We start from the raw sequence: 12,400 nt of genomic DNA, 5'->3' as shown, positions 1-12,400 counted from the left end.
ATGGTGGGATGTGGGAAAATTCCAAATGTGGTATACAGCTCTCTCATCCTCTGAGGCTAGGAGGGTATTGGGAGAACTCGAGCGCAGTATCAGTGAAGTGGTGGTAGAGATGGTGGGGCAAGGCAATGTAGGCCTCAAGGCTAATTTAGCTGAGCACTTGTAAGAGCTAGGTTCTCCATGCTCAAGGAGATAGATGCTCCCAGATCCTTCTTCTTTGGTTTGGAAAGACAGAGCGGTGAAGCTAAGGGTATGCATTGTCTGCGGCTGTCGGATGGGCGGGTGACCTCTGAGGTGGGGGAGATGCGTGATCAGACTGTGGAGTTGTATAGAAAATAACTGTGTGATCCTATGTGTGCTCAGGTTTTGTTTGCAGAACTCCCTAAGCTATCTCTGACACAGAGGGATGAAATGGATATTCCCCTGTTGCACCATGAACTAGCAGAGGCTGTAACCCAGATGTCCCCCGGCCGTGCACCGGGGGTCGATGGACTCCCAGTGGAGTTTTATAAAAACATCTGGGTAGGAGAGTTGCCGATGAGCTGCCGTCGGGCGGCTCTGACTCTCCTGCCCAAAAAAGGGGACTTGTGTGAACTTAAGAACTGGAGTCCTGTGGCATTGAACTGAAGGCCCATCTGGACATAGTACACAAGGACCAGACATATTGTGTACCGGGACGCTCAATCATGGACAACTTTTTCTCAATCAGGGACATGTTGGACTTGTTGAGAGTTTCTAATGTGAACTTTGGACTGGTCTCTTTAGACCAAGAGAAGGCTTTTGATAGAGTGGACCGTGAGTATCTGTTTGATGTGATGTTTGGATTTGGGGAAAGGTTTTAGGCTTGTGTGAAGATGTTGTATGCTGGAGCGTCATGTATGGTCAAGGTGGGAGGGGGCTTAGTAGGCCAGTCTGGGAGAGGCGGGGTATTAGACAAGGATGCCCTCTATCTGGGCAGTTATGTACACTAGCCATTGAGCCTTTATTGGGCCACTTTATTGGGCCACATGATGCACAGCTTCTCTCATAACACAGAAAGGACACCCCTGTCTGACTCCCGGGTTGACCCGTGCCAATCAGCTATTAGTGGCCAGGGCTCCATGTTGAACCCTCCACTGGAGGTCCCCTGACCTCTTTGGTACTGGGGCTTTGTAGAGCCCCCTCCATCTAAAACCGACCATACTCTCCTCCCCACATATCACCTACCACTGATGTGCCTTCACTCTTGTTAGGTTCCTAATGTTCCTCACCTTAATGGAAAGGTTGTAAAGGGCTTTACCTCCCACTCCCCCAAACTCCCCCTGGCTCAGAGTGTAAAAGTCCAACAAGTCTTCCAGACCCCCTTGCCAGTCCCCAGTCTCTGTCGTCACCTGCAGTGGCGGAAACAGTGGTGGCCCCTCCACCTTTGGCCGCTCAAACACCCCCCCCTTACCGGCTCAGACACTGCCTCCTCGACCTCGCCCAGGAATCTCTCCAACAGCCTAAGAGATGTTAGTCCTGTTTGTTGTGCCAGGACTTCCTGGGTTTTCAACCCTTCCTTCCCCAGCAGCCGCATGTTACCCGGCCTTAGCTGCCATCAGTCGCTTCTGCAGGGGGGCTGATTGAACCAATCTCAAAAGAAGGGCTGGATTGTGGAAGATTATAGGCTCCTCCCACAACCACAGCCCAGGCTCCCCCTTCTCGTGTGAGCCTTAGCATCTTCCAGGTCCTCAGCACTGCAGAGTAAAAATCAGAGAGACCTGTACTCAGCCTCTCCAGCCTCATGAGGAACAACTGCCGGTCCAACCCTAATCCGCCAGCTCTCCTCAGCAGCACGCATGCTGGTGAGCAGCGCGAACCACTGCTTTTAACCAGGGCAAGGTGACCGGAAACATGACCGATACTAACAGTGTAGCTATTCCCTCCGTAAGGCAATCAAACAAGCTAAGTGTCAGTATAGAGCAGAGGTCGACCGACTGATTTTTCAACGCCGATACCGATTATTGGAGGACCAAAAAAGCTGATACCGATTAATCGGGCCGATTTAAAAAAAATACAAAAATAAACAAATGCATTTGTAATAATGACAATTACAACAATACTGAATTAACACTTATTATAACTTAATATAATACATCAATAAAATCAATTTAGCCTCAAGTAAATAATGAAACATGTTCAATTTGGTTTAAATAATGCGAAAACAGTGTTGGAGAAGAACGTAAAAGTGCAATATGTGCTATGTAAGAAATCTAACGTTTCAGTTCCTTGCTCAGAACATGAGAACATATGAAAGCTGGTGGTTCCTTTTAACATGAGTCTTCAATTTTTCAAGGTAAGAAGTTGTAGGTTGTAGTTATTATAGGACTATTTCCCTCTATACCATTTGTATTTCATTAACCTTTGACTTTTGGATGTTCTTATAGGCACTTTAATATTGCTTCCGTCCCTCTCCTCGCTCCTCACTGGGCTCGAACCAGCAACACAATGACCACAGCCACCACATCGAAGCAGCGTTACCCTTGCAGAGCAAGTGAAATAACCACCCCAAGGCTCAGAGCGAGTGAAGTTTGAAACGCTATTAGCGCGCGCTAACTAGCCAACCATTCCACTTTGGTCACACCAGCCTCATCTCGGGAGTTGATAAGTTTGAAGTCATAAACAGCGCAATGCTTGACGCACAACGAAGAGCTCCTGGCAAAACGCACGAAAGTGCTGTTTGAATGAATGGCCATGTATCGTGAGATTTTGAGTGAAAACCTCCTTCCATCAGCAAGGGCATTGAAGATGAAACGTGGCTGGGTCTTTCAGCATGACAACGATCCCAAACACACCGCCCGGGCAACGAAGTAGTGGCTTCGTAAGAAGCATTTCAAGGTCCTTGAGTGGCCTAGCCAGTCTCCAGATCTCAACCCCATAGAAAATCTTTGGAGGGAGTTGAAAGTCTGTGTTGCCCAGCAACAGCCCCAAAACACTGCTCTAGAGGAGATCTGCATGGAGGAATGGGCCAAAATACCAGCAACAGTGTGTGAAAACCTTGTGAAGACTTACAGAAAACGTTTGATCTCTGTCATTGCCAACAAAGGGTATATAACAAAGTATTGAGAAACTTTTGTCATTGACCAAATACTTATTTTCCATCATAATTTGCTAATAAATTCATAAAAAATCATACAATGTGATTTTCTGGATTTTTTTTCTCATTTTGTCTGTCATAGTTTAAGTGTACCTATGATTAAAATTACTGGCCTCTCATCTTTTTAAGTGGGAGAACTTGCACAATTGGTGGCTGACTAAATACTTTTTTTGCCCCACTGTATTTCACCCAATAGATATGGGAGTTTATCAAAATTAGATTTGTGGGTCTGTGTAACCTGAGGGAAATATGTGTCTCTATGGTCATACATTTGGAGGTTAGGATGTGCAGCTCAGTTTCCACCTCATTGTGTGGATAGTGTGGATATAGCCTGTCTTCAACTTGAGAACAAGCTCTGCCTTCTGCGGCCTTTCTCAATAGCAAGGCTATGCTTTGTACTGAGTCTGTACGTAGTCAAACATTTCCTTCATTTTGGGTCAGTCACAGTGGTCAGGTATTCTGCCACTGTGTACTCTCTGTTTAGTGCCAAATAGCGTTATAGTTTGCTCTGTTTTTTTTTGTCTATTCTTTCCAATGTGTCAAGTAATTATCTTTTTGTTTTCTCATCATTCGATTGGGTTTAAATGTGTTGCTGTCCTGGTGCTCTGTGGGGTCTGTTTGTGTTTGTGAACAGAGCCCCAGGACCAGCTTGCTTTCTCCAGGTTCATTTATCTGAAACTGATGGTTTGGGAATCGTTTCCTTTTAGGTGGTTGTAGAATTTACGTTTGTACATGGAGGATATTTTTGAAGAATTATGCATGCAGTCTCAATTTGGTGTTTGTTCTGTTTTGAGCTGAGGATGATGTTAGAGTTTAAGGATAGCTCTCGCTCGCTCCTCTCTCTGGCCACAACATCAGAGCACATCTGCCTGGTTACAGATGCATGAGCTGGGCTGAGGAGGAATTTACAGTGTGTGTTTTCAGTGGCTAACACCGTTGCTAATTACCGATCAAACAACCGTTAAATCCAAATGTCTTTCATGTGACTTCAGCCGTGGAAACCTCGGAATGTTTCCTTTCGCTAAGCTGTTGACCCAGGAGCTCTGCCAGGAGTTATGCTGTGTGTGTATTTATATTCTTTATTTATTGCACAATAAATGTCCCTGTTATGCTCAGAGAGACTTCTGCAGTACCCTCGGTCTCACCAGCTCTCTCTTGCTGTCACACACACACACAAACACACAAATGTAGACTTCACCATCCCTCTTCCTCTGAAGATGTAGGCGTTTCTGTCTCTGCTCCCTGACCAACGTCCAAAGGTAGCAATCCTATACACTAATCCTCATCTTCCTCTCTCTCTCTCTCTCTCTCTCTCTCTCTCTCTCTCTCGCTGATTCTTTCTCTTCCACATTCTCCTACTCTCTCTATTCCTTCCTCTCTCCTGTAGGCTATATCTCCTATCTCTTGGAGGGGAAGCTGTGGAGTCATTGTTTATTCATTAACTGTAACTGTATGCTATTGGGTTTCACGCCTTCAGAGAGAAGGTGCTGCCTTGTTTCTAAGGGAACTCCAGCAGAGAATATAGAACTTGAACAAATGCACTAACTCTACTTCTCATATGCAGTGTTCCTGTGTGCCTGAATGTGCACGTGTGAGTGTGTGAGCTTGGTTATTGGAATGGATTTTGACCTCCATAAAAAATGACAGGCAGCCAGGTCAAAATGATTACACTTTACTCAGCGTTATTGCTATCTAAGTGTGAGTGTGAGTGTGTGTGTGTGTGTGTGTGTGTGTGTGTGTGTGTGTGTGTGTGTGTGTGTGTGTGTGTGTGTGTGTGTGTGTGTGTGTGTGTGTGTGTGTGTGTATAGCAGATGGTTGATCAGATTAAAGCTGCTTAGCTTCAGATGGGTGATGTACAGAGAAACACTGCCCAGAGATGGTAAAACACAGACACACACACACACACAGGCTGGAGAGCTGTTCATCGAACTAGTTTTGACTGCCGCTTGGTGATGACATTGATTGTGTGTGTTTAGTAGAATATTCCCAAATGCTCAACGGAAATATGTGTCAATAGGTTTTCTCTGTCCCCTGGTTAAAAGCTCACTAACAGCATAGAGAAAGACCCCTTATTTTCCTGTTCGTTTTGCACATTGTTACATTGCACATTGTTACATTGCACATTGTATATAGACAATAATATACCATTTGAAACGTCTATATTATTTAAAAACGCGTGTGTGTAATGTTTACTGTTCATTTCTGATTGTTTGTTCATTTATCTTATTTCCCTTTTGTTTTGTCGATTTCATTTGCTTTGGCAATGTAAACATATGTTTCTCATGCCAACAAAGCCCTTTTAATTGAATTGAAGAGATGGGGATGGGGAGGAGGAGAGAAGTGGGGAGAGGGAGAGAGATGGGGGAGTCGGGCAGGGAGGGAATATGAAAGGAGAGCGACAGCAATGCGCTCAAACTGTCCCACACGCATGCACAAATGCACCCACCCACCCACCCACCCACCCACCCATACGCACCCATACGCACCCACCCACCCATACGCACCCACGCACCCACGCACCCACCCACCCACGCACCCACCCACCCACCCACGCACCCACGCACCCACCCACCCATACGCACCCACGCACCCACGCACCCACCCACCCACCCACGCACCCACCCACCCACGCACCCACCCACCCACGCACCCACCCACCCACGCACCCACCCACGCACCCACCCACCCATACGCACCCACGCACCCACGCACCCACCCACCCACCCACCCACCCACGCACCCACGCACCCACCCACCCACCCACCCACGCACCCACCCACCCACCCACCCACGCACCCACGCACCCACCCACCCACCCACCCATACGCACTCACACTCATATTCAGTCTCTTTGTATTCTCTGAGGGTGTGTGTGAACTGGGTCATCTTTAATCAGACGTTGTCTAGCATACACACACCTGAGGCAGGAGAGGCTCTGCTTTCCAAGGAATGTGTGTGTGTGTGTCTCTCTGTGTGTGTGTGTATGTGTGAGGGTGTGTGTGTGCCTTCTGCTCTGTGCCAACTGCCAAGCTACTGTGAGAGGTCTGCGAGGGCAGTGGAAACCTTGTATTCACTAAACACCTCTCACTGACTCAGGGTCAACTCCATCTGTGTTAAGGTCACTGGTGTGGTTTACATTTTCCTCATCTTAGAATGATTCAACATCAGAACTGACTGAAGCTGATGGAACTGACCTCAACTCTCTTATCTAAACTAGAGTGCTTGGGTTGTGTGTGTTTTATATAGTGTATTCATATGCAGCCTCAATGTCTTGCTTTTGGGTACTGCAGAGACGTTAAGGAACAATTGAATGAATACATTAGTCTGTTAAAGACTATACTTGTACTAGGGTCTTTCTATTTGATTTCAATCACTTTTTGACCGCACCCCTTCAAACTCAAATATTTCTCTTTTCCAGTGTTGAAGACATGGATGTCTCATGGGGTTTGCAAAATTGGTCAGCTTTGAGCACATCTATCTCCTAATTGTTTTGGCAATAAATGCTTCACAGAGTTCAAGTAACAGACACATCTCAACATCAACTATTCAGAGGAAACTGCATGAATCAGGCCTTCATGGTCGATTTGCTGCAAAGAAACCACTGCTAAAAGACACCAAGAAGAAGAAGAGACTTGCTTGGGCCAAGAAACACAAGCAATGGATATTAGACCGGTGGAAATCTGTCCTTTTGGTCTGATGAGTCCACATTTGAGATTTTTGGTTCCAACCGCCGTGTCTTTGTGAGACGCAGAGAGGTGAACAGATGATCTCCGCATGTGAGGTTCCAACTGTGAAGCATGGAGGAGGAGGTGTGGGGGTGCTTTGCTGGAGACACTGTCAGTGATTTATTTATAATTCAAGGCACACTTAACCAGCGTGGCTACCACAGCATTCTGCAGCGATACTCCATCCCATCTGGTTAGAGCTTAGTGGGACTATCATTTGTTTATCAACAGGACAATGACCCAACACACCTCAAGGCTGTGTAAGGGCTATTTGACCAAGAAGGAGAGTGTTGGAGTACTGCATCAGATGACCTGGCCTCCGCAATCACCTGACCTCAACCCAATTGAGATGGTTTGGGATGAGTTGGACCACAGAGTGAAGGAAAAGCAGCCAACAAGTGCTCAGCAAATGTGGGAACTCCTTCAAGATTGTTGGAAAAGCATTCCATGTGAAGCTGGTTGAGAGAATGCCAAGAGTGTGCAAAGCTGTCCTCAATGCAAAGGGTGGCTACTTTGAAGAATCTCAAATATAAAATATATTTTGATTTATTTAACACTTTTTTGGTTACTACATGATTCCATATGTGTTGTTTCAGAGTTTTGATGTCTTCACTATTATTACAATGTAGAAAATAGTACAAATAAAGTCAAACCCTTGAATGTGTAGGTGTGTCCCAACTTTTGACTGGTACTGTAAATCAAAAGGGGTACAGTTAAAAGGTTCTTACAATATATACAACCCACTATTTGTGTTTCTTTTGTATTTAATGATGAGATGGTAAGGTGTTCTGTCCTATGTATAAAGGTATGAGATGTTAAGGTATTCTCTCCTATGTATGAGATGTTAAGGTGTTCTGTCCTAGGTATAAATGTATGAGATGTTAAGGTGTTCTGTCCTAGGTATAAATGTATGAGATGTTAAGGTGTTCTGTCCTATGTATGAGATGTTAAGGTGTTCTGTCCTAGGTATAAAGGTATGAGATGTTAAGGTGTTCTGTCCTAGGTATAAATATAGGAGATGTTAAGGTGTTCTGTCCTATGTATGAGATGTTAAGGTGTTCTGTCCTAGGTATAAAGGTATGAGATGTTAAGGTGTCCTGTCCTAGGTATAAAGGTATGAGATGTTAATGTGTTCTGTCCTAGGTATGAGATGTTAAGGTGTTCTGTCCTAGGTATAAATATATGAGATGTTAAAGTGTTCTGTCCTAGGTATGAGATGTTAAGGTGTTCTGTCCTAGGTATAAAGGTATGAGATGTTAAGGTGTTCTGTCCTAGGTATAAAGGTATGAGATGTTAAGGTGTTCTATCTTAGATATAAATGTATGAGATGTTAAGGTGTTCTGTCCTAGGTATAAAGGTATGAGATGTTAAGGTGTTCTGTCCTAGGTATAAATGATTGAGATGTTAAGGTGTTCTGTCCTAGGTATAAATGATTGAGATGTTAAGGTGTTCTGTCCTAGGTATAAATGATTGAGATGTTAAGGTGTTCTGTCCTAGGTATGACGGTATGAGATGTTAAGGTGTTCTGTCCTAGGTATAAATGTAGGAGATGTTAAGGTGTTCTGTCCTAGGTATAAATGTAGGAGATGTTAAGGTGTTCTGTCCTATGTATGAGATGTTAAGGTGTTCTGTCCTAGGTATAAAGGTATGAGATGTTAAGGTGTCCTGTCCTAGGTATAAAGGTATGAGATGTTAATGTGTTCTGTCCTAGGTATGAGATGTTAAGGTGTTCTGTCCTAGGTATAAATATATGAGATGTTAAGGTGTTCTGTCCTAGGTATGAGATGTTAAGGTGTTCTGTCCTAGGTATAAAGGTATGAGATGTTAAGGTGTTCTGTCCTAGGTATAAAGGTATGAGATGTTAAGGTGTTCTATCTTAGATATAAATGTATGAGATGTTAAGGTGTTCTGTCCTAGGTATATAGGTATGAGATGTTAAGGTGTTCTGTCCTAGGTATAAATGATTGAGATGTTAAGGTGTTCTGTCCTAGGTATAAATGATTGAGATGTTAAGGTGTTCTGTCCTAGGTATAAATGATTGAGATGTTAAGGTGTTCTGTCCTATGTATGACGGTATGAGATGTTAAGGTGTTCTGTCCTAGGTATAAATGATTGAGATGTTAAGGTGTTCTGTCCTAGGTATAAAGGTATGAGATGTTAAGGTGTCCTGTCCTAGGTATAAAGGTATGAGATGTTAATGTGTTCTGTCCTAGGTATGAGATGTTAAGGTGTTCTGTCCTAGGTATAAAGGTATGAGATGTTAAGGTGTTCTGTCCTAGGTATAAAGGTATGAGATGTTAAGGTGTTCTATCTTAGATATAAATGTATGAGATGTTAAGGTGTTCTGTCCTAGGTATAAAGGTATGAGATGTTAAGGTGTTCTGTCCTAGGTATAAATGATTGAGATGTTAAGGTGTTCTGTCCTAGGTATAAATGATTGAGATGTTAAGGTGTTCTGTCCTAGGTATATAGGTATGAGATGTTAAGGTGTTCTGTCCTAGGTATAAATGATTGAGATGTTAAGGTGTTCTGTCCTAGGTATAAATGATTGAGATGTTAAGGTGTGTGTGTTCTTTCCTGTGCAGGGGTCCGTTCAGCGTGGTGAGGAGATGTATCAACAGAGACACAGGACAGCAGTTTGCTGTGAAGATTGTAGATGTGGCCCAGTTTACCTCCAGCCCTGGACTCAGCACAGAGGGTAAGAAAACACACGCACACACTATATCACTCTCTCTCTCTCTGTTGTGTGTGGATGCTGATGGTTATAAAGACAAATATACACACTTATCAGCTGGGTGTAAGGTGATGTGGGAGGCCTGTGTGTGTGTGTGTGTGTCCTCACTCTGAATCTGTACTCCAAATAACCCTTTAGCCCTGCCTCTGAGGTAAAAAAAAAAAACTAGACATAGACATCTTGGTACTTTGTTTTGTTCAGAAAGCAAACTAATCACAAAGAGGCCAGTGAGTCATGAAATTGTCTGCACAAAGCACCAGACGCAGGGCACAGGCCTCGTATCAAATCTAATGTTATTTGTCATATGCTTCGTAAACAACAGGTGGAGACTAACAGAGAAATGCTTTCTTACGGGCCCTTCCCAACAATGCAGAGAGAGAAAATAGAGAAATAATAGAAAAGTAATAATCCATAATAATGAAAGTAATAATAAATACATAATGAGTAATGACAACTCGGCTGTATACACAGGGTAGCAGTACCTAGTCAATGTGCAGGGGTACGAGGTAATTCAAGTAGATATGTACTGTACATATAACTAGGAATAGAGTGACTAGGCAACAGGATAGATAATTAACAGGAACAGCAGAGTATGTGATGAGTAAAACAACTCGGCTATATACACAGGGTAGCAGTACCTAGTCAATGTGCAGGGGTACGAGGTAATTCAGGTAGATATGTACAGTACATATAACTAGGAATAAAGTGACTAGGCAACAGGATAGATAATTAACAGGAACAGCAGAGTATGTGATGAGTAAAACAACTTGGCTATATACACAGGGTAGCAGTACCTAGTCAATGTGCAGGGGTACGAGGTAATTCAGGTAGATATGTACTGTACATATAACTAGGAATAGAGTGACTAGGCAACAGGATAGATAATTAACAGTAACAGCAGAGTATGTGATGAGTAAAACAACTTGGCTATATACACAGGGTAGCAGTACCTAGTCAATGTGCAGGGGTACGAGGTAATTCAGGTAGATATGTACTGTACATATAACTAGGAATAGAGTGACTAGGCAACAGGATAGATAATTAACAGTAACAGCCGAGTATGTGATGAGTAAAACAACTCGGCTATATACACAGGGTAGCAGTACCTAGTCAATGTGCAGGGGTACGAGGTAATTCAGGTAGATATGTACTGTACATATAACTAGGAATAGAGTGACTAGGCAACAGGATAGATAATTAACAGTAACAGCCGAGTATGTGATGAGTAATGACAACTCGGCTATATACACAGGGTAGCAGTACCTAGTCAATGTGCAGGGGTACGAGGTAATTCAAGTAGATATGTACTGTACATATAACTAGGAATAGAGTGACTAGGCAACAGGATAGATAATTAACAGTAACAGCAGAGTATGTGATGAGTAAAACAACTCGGCTATATACACAGGGTAGCAGTACCTAGTCAATGTGCAGGGGTACGAGGTAATTCAGGTAGATATGTACTGTACATATAACTAGGAATAGAGTGACTGGGCAACAGGATAGATAATTAACAGGAACAGCAGAGTACGTGATGAGTAAAACAACTCGGCTATATACACAGGGTAGCAGTACCTAGTCAATGTGCAGGGGTACGAGGTAATTCAAGTAGATATGTACTGTACATATAACTAGGAATAGAGTGACTAGGCAACAGGATAGATAATTAACAGGAACAGCAGAGTATGTGATGAGTAAAACAACTCGGCTATATACACAGGGTAGCAGTACCTAGTCAATGTGCAGGGGTACGAGGTAATTCAGGTAGATATGTACTGTACATATAACTAGGAATAGAGTGACTGGGCAACAGGATAGATAATTAACAGGAACAGCAGAGTACGTGATGAGTAAAACAACTCGGCTATATACACAGGGTAGCAGTACCTAGTCAATGTGCAGGGGTACGAGGTAATTCAAGTAGATATGTACTGTACATATAACTAGGAATAGAGTGACTGGGCAACAGGATAGATAATTAACAGGAACAGCCGAGTATGTGATGAGTAAAACAACTCGGCTATATACACAGGGTAGCAGTACCTAGTCAATGTGCAGGGGTACGAGGTAATTCAAGTAGATATGTACTGTACATATAACTAGGAATAGAGTGACTGGGCAACAGGATAGATAATTAACAGGAACAGCCGAGTATGTGATGAGTAAAACAACTCGGCTATATACACAGGGTAGCAGTACCTAGTCAATGTGCAGGGGTACGAGGTCATTCAAGTAGATATGTACTGTACATATAACTAGGAATAAAGTGACTAGGCAACAGGATAGATAATTAACAGGAACAGCAGAGTACGTGATGAGTAAAACAAGTTGGTGCAAAAAAGCCAATGCATATAGTCCGAGTAGCTATTTGGTTGACTGTTTTTCCAACTATTTAGCAGTATTATCGCTTGGGGTTGAAGCTGTTCAGGGTCCTGTTGGTTCCAGACATGGTGCATCGGTACCGCTTGCCTTGCGGTAGGAAGGGGATCAGTCTATGATTTGGGTGGCTGGAATCTTTGACCATTTTTAAGGCCTTCCTCTGACACCGCTAGGATAGAGGTCCTGCATGGCAGGGAACTCGGGCCCCAGGATCCAGTTTCAGTGTTCAGTCCCAAAGTCCTTAGCTTAGTGATGAACTTAGAGGGCACTATGGTGTGGAACTCTGAGCTGTAGATAATGAACAACATTCTCACATAGGTGTTCCTCATGTCCAGGTGGTAGAGGGCAGTGTGGAGTGCAACAGAGATTGTGTCATCTGTGGATCTGTTGGGGCGGTATGCGAATTGGAGTGGGTCCAGGGTGTCTGGGATGATGGTGTTGATGTGAGCC

At 43.7% G+C, this 12,400-nt stretch overlaps 1 protein-coding gene across 28 annotated transcripts in view; it reads left to right on the top strand.

Annotated features, from left to right (window-relative positions):
- The window catches only part of LOC110501351 (peripheral plasma membrane protein CASK), a 202,496-nt gene that overhangs the window by 75,328 nt on the left and 114,768 nt on the right, over positions 1–12,400 (top strand). For all 28 annotated transcript variants that reach the window (XM_090215447.1, XM_090215444.1, XM_090215440.1 and 25 more), the window contains exon 2: positions 9,423–9,535. In XM_090215447.1, coding sequence (XP_090071573.1) covers positions 9,423–9,535 — 113 coding nt within the window. The remainder of the gene's footprint in view (positions 1–9,422; positions 9,536–12,400) is intronic.

This window comes from Oncorhynchus mykiss, chromosome 22 (genome assembly GCF_057628025.1).
Source record: "Oncorhynchus mykiss isolate SJ-2025 chromosome 22, ASM5762802v1, whole genome shotgun sequence".
In the NCBI taxonomy this organism is placed as follows: Eukaryota; Metazoa; Chordata; class Actinopteri; order Salmoniformes; family Salmonidae; genus Oncorhynchus; species Oncorhynchus mykiss.
Note: the sequence above shows the minus strand (reverse complement) of the source record. Positions and strands in the feature narration are given on the sequence as shown.